This window comes from Muntiacus reevesi, chromosome 7 (genome assembly GCF_963930625.1).
Source record: "Muntiacus reevesi chromosome 7, mMunRee1.1, whole genome shotgun sequence".
In the NCBI taxonomy this organism is placed as follows: Eukaryota; Metazoa; Chordata; class Mammalia; order Artiodactyla; family Cervidae; genus Muntiacus; species Muntiacus reevesi.
The window spans coordinates 20385806-20405055 of record NC_089255.1 but is presented as its reverse complement, the minus strand read 5'-3'; the positions used below and the strand labels follow the sequence as shown (position 1 = coordinate 20405055).

The window sequence follows — 19250 nt, the reverse complement described above, 5'->3', positions numbered from 1 at the left end:
GGGTAATTTCACAGACTAATGAGCAGGTGAATTATTCCAACTATTTTGGGGAAGAGACAGAGATTTCCAGGAACTGGGCCACCACCCACATTTTGATCTTTGATGGTTGGCCTTAGAACTGCCATGGCACTGGTGGGTGTGTCGTTTAACTTATGCATTATGTACTACAATGACCGAAAGCTGGAATCTGAGACCCCATGGTTCTGCCCTGCTTCCATCACCTTCTCGTTTTTTGTGTCAGCCAGTTGGTCAGAGCGACCTCCCTGGGGACTCCCTGGGGATAGAAGCTCCACAGGTGGCCTCACCTGGGCACCCCTAACCCTTGGACAGTTGCTCTAAAAAGAGGACTCCACTTCAGGTGTGACGTGCTTCTTGCAGGAGCAGAGTGGGTCCACTTCTGAGGACCCCAGGGCTGGCCAGGCTGCTGAGGCCCAGCTCCTCAGCACCACTGCTGCTTCTTGCAGCCATTTTTCTCCATTCCTTAGGCCTCCAGTTGCTGTTTCTCTTACTCTCCCTGCCTGTAGGGTAGGGAAGATTTTGGCGATGGGAGCACCTGCATAAGAACATAGGAAGTGGTGGGGCCTCTGGACCCAGGGCTGCCCCTTGCTTAGAAGTGTAGGACACAAGGGCCAGAACAGGCCCTTTGGAGCCTGGAATATACAACCCCTTAGCACAAGAGAGGCCCAGATTTGCATACAGTCAAATCTCTTCTCTGAGTATGCTTAGCTCTCTGCTTCCACAGGTATGGGCTCTCCCTGTGGCTGCTTCTAGATTGGGACTGGCACTGGCGAGCAGGGATAAAAGGAAGACTTCTCACGTTGCCTTTGTATACCTTTTGGATTCTTTTTTTTTTTAATTTTAATTGGAAGCTAATTACTTTATAATATTGTAGTGGTTTTTACCATACATTGACATGAATCAGCCATGGGTGTACATGTGTTCCCCATCCTGAACCCCCCTTCCACCTCCCTCCCCATCCTATCCCTCAGGGTCATCCCAGTGTACCAGCCCTGAGCACCCTGTCTCATGCATCGAACCTGGACTGGAGATCTGTTTCACATATGATAATATACATGTTTCTATGCTATTCTCTCAGATCATCCCACCCTCGCCTTCTCCCACAGAGTCCAAAAGACTGTTCTATACATCTGGGTCTCTTTTGCTGTCTTGCATATAGGGTTATCGTTACCATCTTTCTAAACTCCATATATATGCATTAGTATACTGTATTGGTGTTTTTCTTTCTGACTTACTTCACTCTGTATAATAGGCTCCAGTTTCACCCACCTCATTAGAACTGATTCAAATGTATTCTTTTTAATGGCTGAGTAATATTCCATTGTGTATATGTACCACAGCTTCCTTATCCATTCATCTGCTGATGGGCATCTAGGTTGCTTCCACGTCCTGGCTATTATAAACAGTGCTGCGATGAACATTGGGGTGCACGTGTCTCTTTCAGATCTGGTTTCCTCAGTGTGTATGCCCAGAAGTGGGATTGCTGGGTCATATGGCAGTTCTATTTCCAGTTTTTTAAGGAATCTCCACACTGTTCTCCATAGTGGCTGTACTGGTTTGGATTCCCACCAACAGTGTAAGAGGGTTCCCTTTTCTCCACACCCTCTCCAGCATTTATTGCTTGTAGATTTTTGGATAGCAGCCATTCTGACCGGTGTGAGATGGTACCTCATTGTGGTTTTGATTTGCATTTCTCTGATAATGAGTGATGTTGAGCATCTTTTCATGTGTTTGTTAGTCATCTATATGTCTTCTTTGGAGAAATGTCTGTTCTTTGGCCCATTTTTTGATTGGATCATTTATTTTTCTGGAATTGAGCTGCAGGAATTGCTTGTATATTTTTGAGATTAATTCTTTGTCAGTTGCTTCGTTTGCTATTATTTTCTCCTATTCTGAAGGCTGTCTTTTCACTTTGCTTGTAGTTTCCTCCATTGTGCAAAAGCTTTTAAGTTTAATTAGGTCCCATTTGTTTAAAAATATGAAACGCTTCACGAATTTGCATGTCATCCTTGCGCAGGGGCCATGCTAATCTCTGTATCATTCCAATTTTAGTATACGTGCTGCCAATGCGAGCACTACCTTTTGGATTCTGACTTACGTGAATGTCGTGTTTTATAAGTGTATATTTTAAAATGCTAATCAATAGTCTCTTTTACATCCTGCCCTGGGCTCCTTTAGGGGATTAAGCATCTCCTGGGGACTGGCCAAGTCCCTAGATTTGCTCTGGTAGGGGTGGGGGCTCCATCTCAGCAGCCCCTGTGTCCCACCAGGGCTGACCTCCGGCAGGCTGGTGTCTCCTTCACAGCTGCAGCACACTCTTTCTTTCTCTGTGCCTGTTGTTACTTTCACGACCCCCCTGCTTGTGGTAACACTATAGCAGTCCTGCAGCAGCCCCCTCTCTTCCGACAGGCCCCGTCTGTCGACTCTGCGTCCTGCAATCTCTCCTGGCCCCATACCCCCATTGCCATCACATCCCGGGACACTGGTCAGCCTCCACGCAGCTCTTCTGATGCCTGCCTGTTTTCCCCTGGCCCATCCTCCCCACCCCTGAGCCCCAATCAGCTTCCTCAAATACAAATTGTGCACACTCCTCTCCCGCTTACATCCTCTTGTAGCCAACAGCGTTAGTGCTCTGCCCAGCTCTGCCTGGATACCCCTTCCCATTTTTGTACCCAGCGTCCCCTTCAATGTGCTTTCAGGGTTGACACCTGCAGCTCTTCTTGGAGGGTTGCCCTTGATCTCCTGGACCTGGTTTACCCCGCCCAGCCCCACCTGGGCCACGCTGTGGCTGGTGACTGCTCAGTGGTACTGGTGGTGGGGAGTGAAAGTCCAGTTCCTTGCCCCAGCAGGGCTACCCTGAGGCCGTACACTCTAAGGCTGTCCCGCTGGGCTCCAAGGGAAGTCACCTCCACAGCTGAACCGGAGCTCTAGCTGGCCTCTCTCGAACCACCTACCTCTCCTGGGTATTCTGCCTTAATATTCACTCAGCATCTAAGATGAATCCCTCATGTGGAAACCTATTGCCCACAATTTAAATCTTAATCACTGATCTGTATTCATCTCCTTTCTCTGAAAATTTATCCCATATCACATCTACACTTACGTCATAGCAACTTCTAGCTGTCCTGCAACATTGTGCGTTTCAATACCTTTTCTTTTCCCCTAGTTAGGAAAATACTCCACTCCCATTCTTTAAATCTCTGATCAGTATCACTCCCTTCAATTCCCTAATGGAGCCAGCTGCTTCCTCCTGCACTCTGTACTGTGTAACTTACTGTAGCACCCATCTCACCAAACTGAACCAGTCTTTCTCTAGCATGGTGCTGGGCAGAATGCAGGTGTCAAAGAAATGTTTCTGAATGAATACTGACTCCCAACACATCCTAGGACTCCCTGCTATTGGGTTTCTCAGATCTTGACACTCTGCTACTGCCAATCAACACTCACTGTCCATGTTTCATTCTCTCAGACCTCTACTATACTATTTACATTTCTAAGATTAATTATGTCTTGTTGGAGGGAAGCAGTGTGGCGTCTTTTGAAGAAAACCGCTCCCTCCGGCTTCTCGAGACACCAGGACTGAGGCTGCACCCTGCATGGTGTGGACTCTTGGAGCCCCAGTTCACTCACTTCCTATGGTAAGTGGAAGGTCTAGCTGACTTCTAAGGTCTTCTAGGGCTGAATGAAAGTCCTCTATGGGCTGGAGCCTACTCTGTCTGGTTCTCTGCTCTCCCAAAGCCAAGAACGGTGCCTGCTGCAAAGCATACTCTTGCATATTTGTCAAGAGAAAGAACTGACAACTTTACTGGCTCCATATTGCTTGGCCCGTATGTGTTACTTCCCTTAATTTTCAAAGGGGTGGAGTCAGGATTTGTATGCACATTTGTACACCTTTGAAGCCCATGTTCTTCCCATCATGCCTTGTGGCCTTTAGGGGACAAGGCCCTCATGAAAGGATCTGTCCCAACGACGGCTTTTAAAGATGGCTGTGGAAGGCTGGAGGAGATCCTAAGGTCCTTGTCCTTCTTAAAGCATATAGGCAATTGCTGCTGCCCCTGACCAATCTCAGGGGAATCAAGGTGGTGAGTGGAAGGGGGTGAGAGGGTGGTGAGGAAATCTGATCGCTGTGATTTAAACGGGGTGCCTTGGCAAATGGTGGAGTTTAGGTATGCAGTTCCAGTCACATGATTGTAAGCTGGCTGGCTCTTTTTTAAAAAAAGAAAACAAAAACCCTGATTGACAGCAGTTGTTGATTCCTGTAGCATGTATATTTCCACCATGGCTGAACTCAAGCAACCACCGTGAAGTCGCTGGCTGCAGGACTGGAGGAGATGCAGATATCAGCTCTCATGGGTCAGAGAGCCACCCCAGCAGTCACTGGAGCAGTAACCGGGGGCTATTCCCAGAAAGCCACGGGAAGATCGCAGCTTCTGCAGGCTCTGTGGGCAGCTGTGGGAAGCCTCGGCTCTCCCCCTGCCTTTTCTGAAGATGAGAAATGGCCTCTGCCACTCTGATTTATAATAGCTCTTTATGGAGCTGCTGGCGGGAAGGTGGCCTCAGAGGGACCCTTGGCTCCTCTTTGGAACATACCCCCTGTTGCCTTGCCTCAGGCTGGGACAGACCCCCAAGCAGGGGAGGCAGCCCGGAAAGGCTCTTGTGATCAGTTCTTCAGGAAGCAGTTCCTGGGGTGTCATCCCAAGAGGGAGAATGCGAGTGTCAGCACCATCAACTAGTCCTCTGCCTCTCCCTTGGGATTCTCCTCCCCAATTCCAGGAAATCCTGAACATCATGGACTCTGCCTTCCCTGGATTGGGCCTCACCCTGGGATCAGGCCCAGCTAGAAGGCAGTGGGCATCCCTGAAGAGATGGCGGAATGAGGGCATGGGAAAGCAGTGACAAAAAGGGGTGTGCCTGCTTCTGGCTGGGGAGGTACCCCACTCCCTGGCTGGGGCATGGGACGGGCAGCTCTACAGGGAAGAGCAGGAGCAGGTGTGGAGGAAACGGGCCTTGTCCTGTGGACGCAGCTGCTTGAGAGCCTCAACATGTTGCATGTTGTTAGGTCTTTCTCTAAAGTACCTACCACCTTGCTGAGCAAAGGATAAGCACTCGAAAACGAGTTGAAGGAGAAATGAGAGCTTTATTATTAGCCCCTAGAACATTTTTCAGTGTTAAGGCAAAAAGTAAAATGCAGGGGTAAGGAAGGCTTGAAGAAGGACCTATAAAGGTGTCCAGGGCTCAACCAGGGCACAGCAGAGACTTCGCTTCAGATCAAGGGTGTGCTGCAGGTAGGCGGGGAAGGCAGCCGCGTTCCAACTGAGACAGACCAACCACTCAGCCCAAAGGGAAGCAGAGTCGTGTGAGGCCAGCAGGGTTAGAACTTGCTAGCATAGAGGGTCATGACCCACTTGGGCACCCGGAGAAACCCAGGTAAGTAGGAGGCCAGCCAGCCCAGGTTGGAGAAATGGGAGAGGGCGGAGCTCAAGGACAAATAATCCTGGACAGGGCGGCCTGTGGACCACAGGAAAAGGAGAAGGATTAGATCCTTGTTTCCCATTCCTCAGACACCCCCACGTGGCTGCAGAGACTGAGTAGAATGTGAGGGAGGAAGGGAGAGAGCGGGAGGAGTAAGCTGGAAACAGAAGAGAGGTTCAGGCTGGGGGCTGGGCCAGAGCTCTTACCATCAACATCCCGCAGGCCATAGCGCCGCGCCAGGTCACAGGACGGCAGCACCTTCCCGCTCAGGCTCAGGATATCGGGATCTGTGGGCACACAGACAGCTGAGACAGCCTGCGAATGGCCCAGGGTGACAAGGCTTGGGCCCAAAGGCACAGGGCATCACCAAGACAGGCGTAAGAGCCCATATTTGTTTCTTTCTGCTCCTAAGGTTTCTGGGCCTCTGGCTCCTGGCCACCATTCCCAGGATCCAATTCCTGAGGCTCCCACCCCTCAAACTGGGCCTCGGACCCTTTGGGTGTCCAAAAGCCATAGAAAAGAAGGGCAGATTCCTGGCTCAGGACCCAGAACCAGCGGCCACCACCCTGCAGATCCTCCATGCCCTTTCTTGTTACCAGCTGCCCCCAACCTTTTCACCTGTTGCCAATGCCACCACACATTTGCCACTCATTTCTGTGGTCTCCGCGGATGAGAAGCGAAATTTGAACTGAAACACAGGGGCAGAGAGTGAAGGGTTAATTGCCAAGAGCACTGCCCAGGTTCCTTTCCTGCTTTCAGCTTTTGTTCCAGGAGAGGGAGGCCCTTGTCACTGAACCTGCAGGACTAAGCATCTGGGAAGGTAAGGGAATCACTCCTTCCCACATCCAGTGAGCTCTGTACCCGGGTACTGGTACCCACTGCCTTTCTGCCTTTCCTAAGTGGAAGAATATGGGGATGCCAACTGCATCTGGCCTTCTAAATTAGTTCAGAGTGGAGTCGAGATTATGGGCTTTGGCGGTGGATAGTCTTTCCACTTACAGGATATGTGACTTTGAGCAAGTTTCTTAACCTCCCTGAGTTTCAGTCTCCCAACCTGTAAAATGGAGCTACCGTCTCCCTTATGGAGTGAAGGACAGACTATGCGTCAGTGCTCAGCCCTGCGCCTGCCTCAGTGAGCCCTGGTATTTACTCTTTGTTGCTGTTACTGTCTTGTCATTGGGGAGGAAAGACTGGTTCCTTGCATTCCCTGCCACCCTTGCCCTCCCCTTGCCCACCTGCTTAATCAGGGGATCTGAAGCATTCTCCTCCTTCATCATGTGCTCCTTCAGCAGTTCTGTTTGCACCAGCCCTGGCCACAGAGACACGTAGCTGACCTCGTGGCGCCGCAGCTCCTGGGCGCAGTCAGCAGCCATCCTGTCGCACTGCAGAGGGACAGAAGGCCGGGTGGGAGTCAAGGCACCTGGTTGTGTCACCTCCCTCTCCTGCCTTCCCTGCTTCTGCCGAGGATGCCCCAAACCCCTGGCCTTCCCAGGAGCCCCGTCTTAGCTGTCCACCTTCCCCAGTGCACTGGCCGGCCAGCTGAGAGGAGCCCAGGCTAAGGAGCTGTCTATGCAGGGGCAGAGGGAGAGGTGAGGGCCAGTCAGCCTCACCGCCTGGACCACCGGGGACCATCTCTCCTGAGCTCCGGGCACTGGGACTGTTCTCCACCCCAAGCCCTGCCCCAGTGTGTCCTCACCGCAGCTTTGCCCACGCCATAGGGGACGTTGAAGAGATACTGCAGCCCCCCAATGGAGGAGATGATCACGATGAGCCCCCGGCCAGCTGGTACCATCAGCCGAGCCCCATACACTGAACACAAGTAATGGCCTCTAGAAGGTGGGGCAGAGAAGAAAAAAATGAACCACGTCAGGGCTGTCTCGAGAAGCTTCTTCTGCCCCCTAGTGGATTCTGAGCCAGCGGTGGTGGTGGTTTAGTCACTAAGTCGTGTCCAACTCTTGCAACTCCATCCATGGACTGTAGCCTGCCAGGCTCCTCTGCCCATGGGATTCTCCAGGCGAGAATACTTGAGTGGGTTGCCATTTCCTTCTCCAACAGGGCCGCCAACCTGGTGAACCAGGGGCTTGAGGCCACAGTCTAAGAAACCCATAGGTAAAATTAACCACTGAAGGAGGAGAAACGGCAATCTTTAGAAGGCTGTAACGGAAGAAAAGTGCTCTGTCATGATAGCAACGGCAAAGCTAAAATAGCTCAGGGGGATAAAATATAATAAACACATAGGATCTACAAGGAAAAACTATAAAGTTCTATTTAATATAAAAGAATAAGTACAGGCTGCTCTCTCCCTCTGAGATGGCCCACACTCTTATGTGTGGACTGTGTTTCTCTCTAAATAAATCCACTTCTTACCTAAATATGTAAAAAAAGAACAAGTACAGAAAGAATCTGTTTAGAAGAACCAACATGTAAAACTTGAGATCTGCTTAAATTTATCCACAGATTCAAGTCAACTTGAGTTATATCTCAATAAGACTTCTGGAGAAATTGATAATAATCTAAAGGTCAATGAGAATAAATGTGTGAAAATAGCCACGAAAATTCTGAAAAAGGAAGAATAATATCTTGTGGGTGAGGAGGATATGCTGCCCCCACCCTGCCCTCCTACATCATAAAATGTACGATGACATACTAGTTAAAAGAATGCAGAGGACTTCCCTGGTGGTCCACTGGCTCAGACTCTGAGCTTCCAATGTACAGGGTTCAATCTCTGGTCAGGGAACTAGACCCCACATAGATCTCACATGCTGCAACAAAGGTCGAAGATCACACGTGCTACACCCAAAATCTGGCTCAGCCAAATAAGTAAATAAATAAATATTTTTTAAAAAAGAATTCAGAACTGGCATTATAATACTTAAGTCAATGAAACAAAACACTCAATAGTTAATCCAAGTGTAAAGAAGAATTCAGCAAAGTAGTAAGGGAACATTTCAAACCAACAGGGGGAGCTGGTTGCTGTTCAGTCGCTCAGTACTGTCCAACCCTTGGAGACACAACTGAGAGACAACAAAAACATCTGGCCAACAAATAATGTGGGCTTCCCAAGGGGCACTAGTGGCACGGAACCCGCCTGCCAATGCGGGAGACGTAAGAGATGCAGGTTTGATCCCTGGGTCAGGAAGATCCCCTGGAGGAGGGCATGGCAACCCACTCCAGTGTTCTTGCCTGGAGAACCCAAGGACAGGGGAGCCTGGTGGGCTGCAGTCCACTTCAGAGTTGGAGATGAATGAAGTGACTTAGCACGCATGCACGGTCAGTTATTTAGTGGGTGGGATGGGTTCTCTACCTCATTTATTGCTTTAAAATGCATTCCCAAAATACTTGGGTATAAAAAAATGAGTGCCTAAAAGCAATAAAAGAAAGTATGACAATGTATAAATAAGCCTGAGGTAGGGGAAGCTTGTCTCAGTACCACACCAAGATATAAATGACTTATTGCCATTAAGACATGTGTATATACGTAGATATACAGATACATACATGTATATATACATTTAAGTATGTTTAGAGAGCTGAGGAAACCATGCAGGCAAGTAACAAGTAATAAATTGGGAAAGATATTTGTAAAATACACATTTAAGGAATCTATTCTACAAAGGTCTCTTATAAATTGATATGAAAAGAAAAATTTAGTAACACAACTCACGAAAGAATAAAGAACTAATACAAATGTAAAAAACAAAAGCTCAACTTCACAAATAAAAGAGAAATGTGAATTAAAAAAACACCTTCAGATATCTTTGGCTTAATAGAATGGCCAAACTTGCCTGACCTCATGGCCTGATATTGTCTAGTATGATAGAGGACGTGGGGAAACAGATATTCTCCTTCATCATCCTGAGATTATAAATTGGTGGGGTCTTTTTAGAGGACAGTTTGATAATGTTTACTAAAATCTCTGAGGTACATATTTTTTAGCCTAATTTTTTCCCACTATTGCAACAGATAAGGGGTTAGATAAATAAATTATGGTATCTCTTCCCAGTGGAATATTTAAATGAATGGCAGAATATACACTAGGCTATTAACAGCAGCTACATTTCAGGCAAGAGAGAAAGGGGTGGTGATTATGGAATAAGATTATACTTATCTACCCAGTATATTTAGGGGCTTCCCTGGTGGCTCAGTGGTAAAGAATCCACCTGCCAAAGCAGGAGATGTCAGTTCGATCCCTGGGTCAGGAAGATCCCCTGGAGAAGGAAATGGCAACCTACTCCAGTATTCTTGCCTGGGAAATCCCAAGGACAGAGGAGGCCGGCAGGCTATAGTCCATGCGGTCGCAAAAGAGTCAGACGTGACTTAGTGACTAAACAACAACAACAATATCTCGGGCAAAAGAGAAAGGGGTGGTGACTAGGGGAATATGATTACACTGGTCTACACAGTGTATTTTAAAAAAATAACACACACATACTTGATAACCAGAAAAGCATTTCTTTTGCACAGGAGACAGGACTCTCCAAATGAAAACAAGCAGAGTGAGTTATGGTATCAAAAAGAAGGCCAGCCTCAGGGAATGCAGAGGAAAGGCACAATAAGTATGTGTGTGAGAGGTGAGAGGAGGTGTTGGTGTGCTTCTGGCAGGGTCCCAGAGTAACCTTCGCTTTGGAGAATTCATCAGGGCTCAGGCGCCAGGGTCTGGGCCTTTGCTTTGCAGGCTCAAAACCCTGACCAGCAAGAGATAAAGAGTGTGGAAGGCCCCTCTCTTTAGAGGGCTAAGGACATGGGTGTTGCCAATTTCTAGCTCTTTGGGTTTTCTTGACTCTTGCTTGACCATCTCCCTCTCCTCACAACATTTATTCCACTTTGGAAATGACAAGTGGATTGTAATCCTGCTTCCCTGGGATTGCCACTAGAAGCCTAGGGTTTCCTTAGATGCTTTAGACGTAGATTTGCATATAATCTCTGGGTGACTCCCACAGGTGGCTGATCACATCCATGCAGTATAGTTTCTGAGAGGGTACCCTCTTCCCAACAATAAACACAGACCTGAAGGGTATATGTCATGCTAGGTGAACTGTAAATGCTGTGTTTCATCTCATTCCTTTTCCAGATGTATGTGAAACCCCTGCCCTCTTTACTCACACCTGGAACTCCAGGCCTGTGGGGAGGGGAAGGCTAAGATGGCTGGCACTCAATCTTCCTTACTGACCTTCTGCTGATCTAAAACAAAACATTTCTTTCCTCTAGCCATGTTTGGACATAGTCCATGCTTTACCGAGGGAAAGAGGCTTCCTCATGGATCTTGCATTTGGACAAGCAGAGAGTGAGACAGGAGAGCGGGAAAGGGCAAGTTCAGATGAAAACTACTGACAGAAACAAGGCAGAAGTTGACATTCCTGGGTCCAGATTCACCTGGATGAAACTTCTTCAGAGGTCAGTGGACAAATAGGATAGATGGGAGAAGAAAGAGACAAGGAGATCAGAAGGAAAAGGAGAGGACACTTGTTCATGCTTGGCTGAGTGACTGAGGGGAGCCCAGGCCCTTAGATGGGTGGCCAGGGAAGCACCTACCTGAGTCCAGCGTTGTTGATGTCATCCCAAATGGAGGCGGGGCTTTCCCAGAATGACTTCTTAGAGTTGTTCAGGATTGGCTGGAAGGTACAAGGGAGAGTGATGAATAGTATGCTCTGGAGGCAAGAAGGGGCTGGATAATGGACAGGACAACCAGTGGGGATGAGGACTCAGAGGTCAGATGTGTGGAGCTGAGGTCAGAGTTCAAAAAGCACCTGGACCCCAGCATAGGCATTGTTGACCAGCACATCCAGACGTCCTTGCTGTTCTCGATCCACCTGTTCAAACAGGCTTCGCACTTCTCTCTCCTGGCTTGAATCACACACCACGGGCACACACCGGCCTCCCCGGGATTGCGCCTGGAGAGAGACAGAAGGGATATGAGCTCCGAGTCGCACAACCTGAGACAGAACTCAGCTCCCGTTAGCCCCAACGTGGGAGTTAAGGCAATCCTAGGACTCAGGCAGTAGCTGAGGCAACATGGTGGGCAATACTGCCCTCTGGTGTCTGTTTGAGGAGTTTCAGTAATGCTAGGTACTGTCATTGCAGAGCAAGGTGGATGGGGAATCCCAGGTTTAAAATCTACAGACATTTTCTGAGGTCTACTATGTGCAAGGTATTGTATTACTCTGCATGTGGAGGCTGAGGGACAAATAGGCTTGGAGGCTCTCTTGATAAAGGAGTTCTTTTTCCTCATTCTTGGTCATTTCCATCTCTCGTGCCCTTAGCTCCCACCCTTCACCACTCATCTGGAATCTCAAACTCAATCCCAGCCTTCTTACCCTCACTCCACCAATGCTGCTGCCTGGTAAATGAAAAAGCAAAGCTCTCAGACATGAACTATCTCTACTTCCTATTCTGCCTCACCTTCTACAAATGTGTCCCCTCCTCTAACTTGAGAAAGAAGAATAACTTATTCAAGAACAATCCTCATATCCTGAAGATTCATGCTCTGGGTCCCACCCTCTGACCTCCCTGCCTAACTGCTCACTTACATTTCTAGTACATTCTGGGCACACTTATCACTTATCATGTTCATATTCATTACTTTCATCTCTTATCACTTCCTGTATTCACATTACATTGAAATGATCCATTTCTGCCTTAGACTTCAGAGCAGAAGTTATGTCTTACTAAATTTGGTAACTCCAATGCCTAGAGAATCAAAGGCACCCCAAAATTTATTTAACTGAAATTCAGTAGAAAAATCTAATGAAAACACACAATTCAATAAAATCTTAACAAGAAAGAGAAAGAGCACAGGTCCACAACTCCTGAAATGCAATTCCAAAATCCCTAAAGCTCTCAAATAAAGTTTTTTTTTCCCATAAAATTCACTTAATGGAAAAATGTGCCCTGATCTGAAGTTACTTATGGGGTTTACTTATCCCACTTAGAATAAATGTTCATGCTTATTGAGGAATATTTTGGTTTCCGGTAAGGGATTAAGAGGAGTAGCTAATGGAAAGATATCCCTCAGGTGTTTTCTGCCCCCTGGGACTCCAGAGGAAGCACTCACCTCCTGAGCAGTGACCTGCAGCGTGTCCAGGTGGCGGCCAGTGATGTAAACTGTGGCACCTGCTTGGCAGAGCTGCAAAGCGATGCCCCTGCCAATACCCCTGGAAGCACCAGTCACCACGCACACCTGGCCCTTCATGGGAGCAGGCATGACTCAGCAAGCAAAGGGGTTAAATCTGTGGAAGCAAGGACTTGCTCTGAGGGAAGCAACAGACTGCGTTATGTCGTTATGTCGGAGGGGGGTGATCCTGATAGAGATAGGAAAGGGAGCCAAGGTTGAGATCCTTTGATGGGGAGAGAAGTTTCTGAGAGGGATAACTAGCGCAGGTCCCCGATAAGGTTGGCTGTCCTTTTTGGGAAACCAAGAAGCGAAGAAGGGGGCTGCGTGGGGCTGTCCTGGCCGGCCACCTAGTGGGACTCTGAGTGGGACTGTGGCGGGGCAGTCCCTCTCGGCACGTTTTGCAGAGTCCTGAGCTATGGAGTTCAGGCCCCTCGCTCAGAGGCGCGGCTTCTGGGTGGAGGGTTGGCGCGAGACCCAGGGACCCTGAGCCCGAAGTGGAGGGAGCTCGAACTCCATACCTGCCACCTGTGCTGCCCCTCGAGTCCACGCGCCGTCTGGCTCGCGAAGTTCTCGAAGTCGAGGAGTTTTAATTCTGGTCGCAGGGGCAGGGCAAGGAGTCAAGAGGACGACGGTCGAGTGGAAGTTCACGTTCTGGCCCGGTTTCCGCAGGAGACTCGGAGGATTGGGTCAAAGAGTACTCCGCGTGTGAGTGACAATCAGGAGCCTGGACAAGGGGCGGAGGCCAGGACCCGCCAGCGGGGCGGGGCGATCCAGAGACTCAGCCACGCCTTCCCCAGAGAGGCCGTCGCGAGGCTATGACGTCTAATGCTGCGCCTTAAGCGTGCCGGAGTTTCTAAACTCTGTTGGGTCCAGGCCCGCACCCGGCTGACTGAGGTTCCCTCAGCGGCTAAGGCAGCTTTCCCGGGCGGAGCGGCCCCGACGCACCCATGGGCCTGGGTCCAGGTTCCCCCCACAAACAGGGGCGCCGGTTCCCAGCTGGCGGAAAACGACGGCGCGGGGCCAAGGGCGCCGGGCACCCCCCACCAGGCCGCCAGCGACATCCCTGGCCGCCTCCGGATGGGCGCTCGGAACTGGCCCCAGATGAGCACCCTCACCTGAGCCCAGAAGCTCTGGGGTATTTCCGCCGGGCGCTGTCCGCGCTGAAAGAGGCCCCTGAGACGGGAGAAGAACGAGGTAGGGAGCAACTTGGGGAGAGGGATCAGGGAGGAACTGGTTGGGCATAAAGTTCAGGACAGGTAAGGACAATTTCGTGGCTCCCCAGGGTGTGAGGACTTAGTTTCGTCTCCCTTAAAGCATAACCTTATCCTCCTCTCATTCTCTTTAATGTATGTCTTGTTTTTTTTCAGAGCTGATGGTGCACAATGTTTTGAAAGAAGTAGAGGCTCAGGCCCTAGCCTTGGCCACAAACCGGAGTGGCAGTGAGATGCTACAGGAACTGTTGGGGTTCAGTCCCCGGAAGCCGTTGTGTCGAGTATGGGCCGCTCTGCACTCCGATTTGCGCTTTGTGGCCTGTCATCGATGTGGGGTCCACGTTTTGCAAAGCGCTTTGCTGCAGCTGCCTCGATTGCTAGGGAGCCCTGCAGAGGAGGAAGAGGAGGAGGAGGAGGATGGGAAGGATGGTCATGTGGAGACCCTGGAGGAGCTGGTCCTGGGACTAGCTGCTGAGGTCTGTGATGATTTTCTTTTCTATTGTGGAGACACACACGGCAGCTTCGTGGTCAGAACTTTGCTGCAGGTATTGGGAGGGACTCTTCTGGAGTCTGAGAGAGCCAGGCACCGAGGCTCCCAGTCACCTGGTAAGTATTACAAGAAAGGGGTGTGGACCTCCAGGGAAGGAGAGTTTAGGAAGTTCAGGAGAGAGTAGGCAGAAGATTTCTTTATGTCCTTGAGGAATTAGCGGTAAAATTAGGACAGGGATATAGCAGGCCAAAGATTAGTGCACGTAGAGGCCCAGAGGTGAGGACGCCTATGTGTGTTTAGGGAACAGCTATGAGAATGGGGGCAAGTGGAAGAGGTGATTAACTTGAGCATTGCCTCTCAAGCTTTTTTTTTTCAATTACAGCTCACAGTAAGAAAACAGTTTTCAAGCATCATTCAGTATACATGTATGTGTATATACACATATTGGATTCAAGCCAAAGGTCAGGAAGCAAGACTCTTCTACATACAACCCACTGATATTTTCTCCCCCCCCCCCCCCTTTTTTTTTTCCTGTGCCATGTGTGGCTTGCAAGATCTTAGTTCACCAACCTGGGATCAAACCCTTGCCCCTTGCAGTGGGAGTGCAGACCCATAACCACTGGACCACCAGGGAGTTTCCTCCTTTTTCATTTTATTCTGTGTGTTACATTAAAAAGTGCTTGTTGAGACCCACTGGATTGATTTCATAATACACTCATAGGCAGCAGAGCTACATTTTGAAAAATGTTGGGAAATAGGATAGTGAGTTTAGGTGGGGCCTGATTTTGGAACACCTTGATTTCCTGAGTGAAGAGTTTGGACTATCTCCTATGGACCATGTGGAATCTGGTTGAAGTTTCTTAGAAAAATTAAAAGGGAAATGTATTCTCAGTTCAGTCATGGAGATGAGATGAGACATTGAGTTGTATCATATGCATTCTTCATCTCCAGGCCAAATCCTTGTTCAGCTGTGTAATTCTTTTCTCTTCAGGATGGCAGTCTGTGGTCTCACCACTGTATATGTTCTTGATTTTCCTTCAGAAGCACAAAAGTCCCCATCTCGGGAATGTAAGGCATCTGATTTTGAGGTCCCTGAAACCTTCTTGAATTGCCTTCAGAACCTGAGCTCCTGCTTTCTAAAGGACATTGCTGGTAAGGAGGGAAATAGAGGAAGATCTCGGATCTTCTTTTTTGGAGAGGATTATCATCAAACAAGGTTCTTATTCCTCTTTTTTTTGCATCTTGCCTGGTTTGATGTTGTAAAGGCTCTATCTAGACCATTTTTGTCCATAGTCCCTTGTACCTTGTTGCCTGAGGTTTGAGGTTGTGTAGGTTGTCTGGATTTTGGGAAAGCCACTTTTATTATTTCTGCCCTCCCCCACAGTGTTTATCACTGACAAGATATCCAGCTTCTGCCTTCAAGTGGCCTTACAGATCTTACACAGCAAGCTGCCCCAGTTTTGTGCCCACCTCTGCAATGCTGTGATTGGCTATCTGAGTAGCCGGAATTCCTCAGCAGATGGCAGGTATGGACAGGGCCTCAGAATTGATCAAGGTGGTAGGCTGTGTGAAATGAATGACATGATGTGGGTATTTTGTTTGTTTCCATTCTCTGTATGTGTGTGTTTATTTTTTTGTTTTACTTTTTTGTCTAGTTTTATTGAGATATAATTGACATATGGCACTATATAATTTTAAGGTATACAGCATGATTTGACTGGCTTACCTCATGAAACAGTTACCACAATAAGTTTAGTGAACATCCATCATCTCATTTATATACAAAATTAAAGAAATGAGAAAAAAAATTTTTTTTCCTAGTGATGGAAATTCTTAGGATTTAACAACTTTTGTATATAACATATGGTAGTATTGTATTTATTATGTTATGCATTACATCCTTAGTATATATTTACCTTATAAATAGAATTTTGTAACTTTTGATTGTCTCCAGCGAATTCCCCCTCCCCCAGACCCCCTGTCTCTGGTAACCACAAATCTGATCTCTTTTCCTCATTTGTTTGTTCTTGAAGTATAATTGACCTACAACATTATGTTAGTTCCTGTTACACAGGGTAGTGATTTGCTATTTCAGTACACTTCAAAATGATCACCATGATAAGTCCAGTGATGTGAGTATTTAGAATGAAGTGAAGACTACCTGATCACCTTCTCCTTGTCCCCAGCCCCCTATTGCTGTTTCTGCGAGATCAGACAAGCTCCAGGCTCCTGGAGCAGGTGCTGCTAGTGTCAGAGCCCCCAAGGCTCCAGAGCCTCTTTGAAGATCACCTCCAAGGGCAGCTGCAGGCCTTGGCTGCACATTCTATTGCCAACTTCCCTTTGCAGCGTTTCCTGGATGCTATCACCACCCCTGAGCTGGTGAGTTGGGAACTTGGCCAAGTCTGTTTCTGTTATTTTTTGTTCACTGGGCTTTGCTTTATTCTGTACATGCCTCTGTATTTCCAACAGTGAGTGTGCTGGCCATTCCCCTTGAGAACTCACTCCTGGAGGCTTCCCAGAGCTTAGGGTGAAGGTGCCTTCTTCCCAGAAAGGATGTGCTTTAGCTTTTCTCAGGTGCCAATGCCACTAGGAGATTGGCTTAATTCAAGTTCTCAGCCTGAGATTCTGTGGCTTGCTCAGTCTCTGGGTGCTTGGCTGCAAATCCATGTGAGCAGCAGAACTGCTTTCATAGCTTCTCTTTCTCTTTGCTGTTTAGTGCCAAGGCATGCTTTGCTGGGATCCTCTGGGTTGAGAGCTAGGATGGAAGGGCAGGTTTAATTCTAGCCCTCCCTTATCCTTCCCCTCCCCATGTGAGGCCTCACCTCTAAGACTCCTTTTGTTCTGGACCTTCCTTATCCACCCAAACCAAAGTCTTGCTATTGCCAATGCTTTTATGTTTTACCTAGCATTTTTAGTTGCTTTTGGTAGGAAGATTTCATCAAATAACTTAGCCCACTGTTACCAGAATGTCAGATTTTTTGTCCCATGTCTCCCCTCAGCTGTCCCCTGTGTTTGAGGAGCTGAGCCCCGCCCTGGAAGCTGTGCTGGCCCAGGGTCACCCAGGGGTAGTCATTGCCCTGGTTGGCGCCTGCCGCAGAGTTGGGACCCACCAAGCCCAGGTCCTGCAGCTGTTGTTGGAGGTGAGTGGGGGTTACCCGCAATCGATTTGTACCCTGAGTTCAAGTTCTACCTGCTAGGATTTAGCTAATCTTCAGTTGTTGTATTTTTGGATCCATGGGATGTGATGCCCAGCGAGTTCACAAATATGGGGGAAATGAAGCCAGAGCCAAATCATGGCCCTGGAATGAAAAATGTCTCTCAGGACAAAGAAAGAAGTTTTAAGGAAAAAATATTTATTCAGCCCCTGTTATATATACGGAGGCTGTGAATACAGCAAGGAAGATGAGATCCTCTCTGCATGCAGCTTATGTCCTTGTGGAGTCAGGCACCTGTCCTGAACGGTTTCCCCTGGCTGGAAAGCCAAGGTGTTGGATGAGGTAGTTCTCAGTTTCATCACGTTCTGTCTTCCCTTCTAGGCATTCCACTGTGCAGAGCCCTCTTCCCGGCAAGTGGCCTGTGTGCCCCTCTTTGCCGCTTTGATGGCTTATGAGGTGTACTATGGACTGGAGGAGGAGGAGGGGGCAGTGCCCATGGAGCACCAGGTGGGTGAGGTAGGGGAGAGGCCAAGCCTGTGACTACTTGGGAACCAGGCCTCCCAGAGCTTAGGAAGCCCCTCACAACCGAGGTGAGGGCGGTGAGGTCTCTGGCTTCATCCAAGTGAGGGTGGCAGTTTGGTGGCTGCCTCCTAATACCCTGTCTTTGTCCTTTCAGGTGGAAATGGCCACCGCCAGGGAGCTGGGGGAGGTCACAGTTCTTGGGTCTCTCCTGCTCCAGCATCTGCTGCATTTCTCCAGCCCTTGTCTCATACTTGGAAGTCTCGGTGCCTTGACAGGACCACAGCTTCTGACTCTGGCCCGAAGCCCTGCTGGTTCCCATGTGCTTGATGCTGTCCTCTCCAGCCCCTCCGTGACACGCAAGCAGCGCCGCCGCGTGCTGAAGACCCTAAAGGTTAGATTTGTCTTCTGTTTTGATTCCTCTGCCATCCCTCCATTTGGAGAGTGTGTGCTTTCCCTGGGACTGGCCTTCAGTCACAGAGAGGATGCGTAGTTCCTAGACTGCTTCAACTTGGCCTCTAACTTCACCTCCCCACCCCACCCCGACCAACAACGCCCTTTTACAGACTGCCCTAGATGGCTCTATCTTACTTATCTCAATGCAGGGACATTATGTGACTCTGGCCTGTAGTCGCCATGGCAGCCGTGTGCTAGATGCTATCTGGAGCGGAGCAGCCTTGGGGGCCCGGAAGGAAATTGCTGCTGAGCTGGGTGAGCGCCTCTCTTTGACCTTTCCAGATGTTCGTTTTCCTTATTCTGAAAAGCTGGATGGCTGAGAGTGAACCTAAATTCAACAGACTTCAGTTCAAAAGGGTGCTTTTGGCTGTGGGTTCTGAGCAGTCTGCTCTCCCCTCCCCTCCTTGTAGTCTGCCCCCCCCCCCCCCCCCCCGTGTAGCCCTCTGATTCCATTTCTATTATTTGGACAGTGAGGCGTGAACTTTATCCTGAGGCAGACCCAGGGTTCCAAAAAAATGGAGGGACCTTCTCCCCAAGTAGAGTCTCTTCAAGCCTAGGGGGATGAGTGCATGGTGATACTGAACATGAATGGTTCCCTTTGCAGGGGAGCGGAACCAGGAGCTGATAAGAGACCCTTTTGGCCACCACGTGGCTCGAAACGTGGCCCTGACGACCTTCCTGAAGCGTCGAGAAGCTTGGGAGCGGGAGCAGGGGGCGGTGGCCAAGAGGAGGCGAGCCTTGAACTCCATACTTGAAGACTGAGGGCTTGGGATCTGGGACTGGGTATTGATGGGGGTGGGGAGAGGAAGTATCTATCC

At 49.0% G+C, this 19250-nt stretch overlaps 2 protein-coding genes and 1 non-coding gene across 3 annotated transcripts; 1 reads left to right on the top strand and 2 right to left on the bottom strand.

Moving 5' to 3' along the window:
- Positions 1-1990: 1990 nt before the first annotated feature.
- On the bottom strand, positions 1991-2094 carry LOC136172724 (U6 spliceosomal RNA). The gene has a single exon (XR_010664074.1). It is a non-coding gene; the product is annotated as a U6 spliceosomal RNA (small nuclear RNA).
- A 3047-nt stretch (positions 2095-5141) lies between these two features.
- Positions 5142-13306, bottom strand: DHRS1 (dehydrogenase/reductase 1). Its single transcript, XM_065940053.1, has 9 exons — positions 13120-13306; positions 12542-12716; positions 11238-11381; positions 11023-11102; positions 7187-7319; positions 6726-6872; positions 6109-6178; positions 5697-5777; positions 5142-5526 (listed from the first exon to the last, which is right to left on the bottom strand). The coding sequence occupies exons 2-9, from the start codon at positions 12689-12691 to the stop codon at positions 5390-5392; spliced, it is 942 nt and encodes a 313-aa protein (XP_065796125.1). The 5' UTR covers positions 12692-12716; positions 13120-13306; the 3' UTR covers positions 5142-5389.
- Positions 13307-13427: 121 nt separating this feature from the next.
- Positions 13428-19206, top strand: NOP9 (NOP9 nucleolar protein). The gene is made up of 10 exons (XM_065940046.1): positions 13428-13795; positions 13969-14418; positions 15344-15454; positions 15687-15828; positions 16489-16681; positions 17302-17442; positions 17839-17964; positions 18134-18370; positions 18582-18687; positions 19037-19206. Exons 1-10 carry the CDS (start codon positions 13549-13551, stop codon positions 19192-19194), a joined length of 1911 nt encoding a protein of 636 aa, XP_065796118.1. The 5' UTR covers positions 13428-13548; the 3' UTR covers positions 19195-19206.
- Positions 19207-19250: the final 44 nt, after the last annotated feature.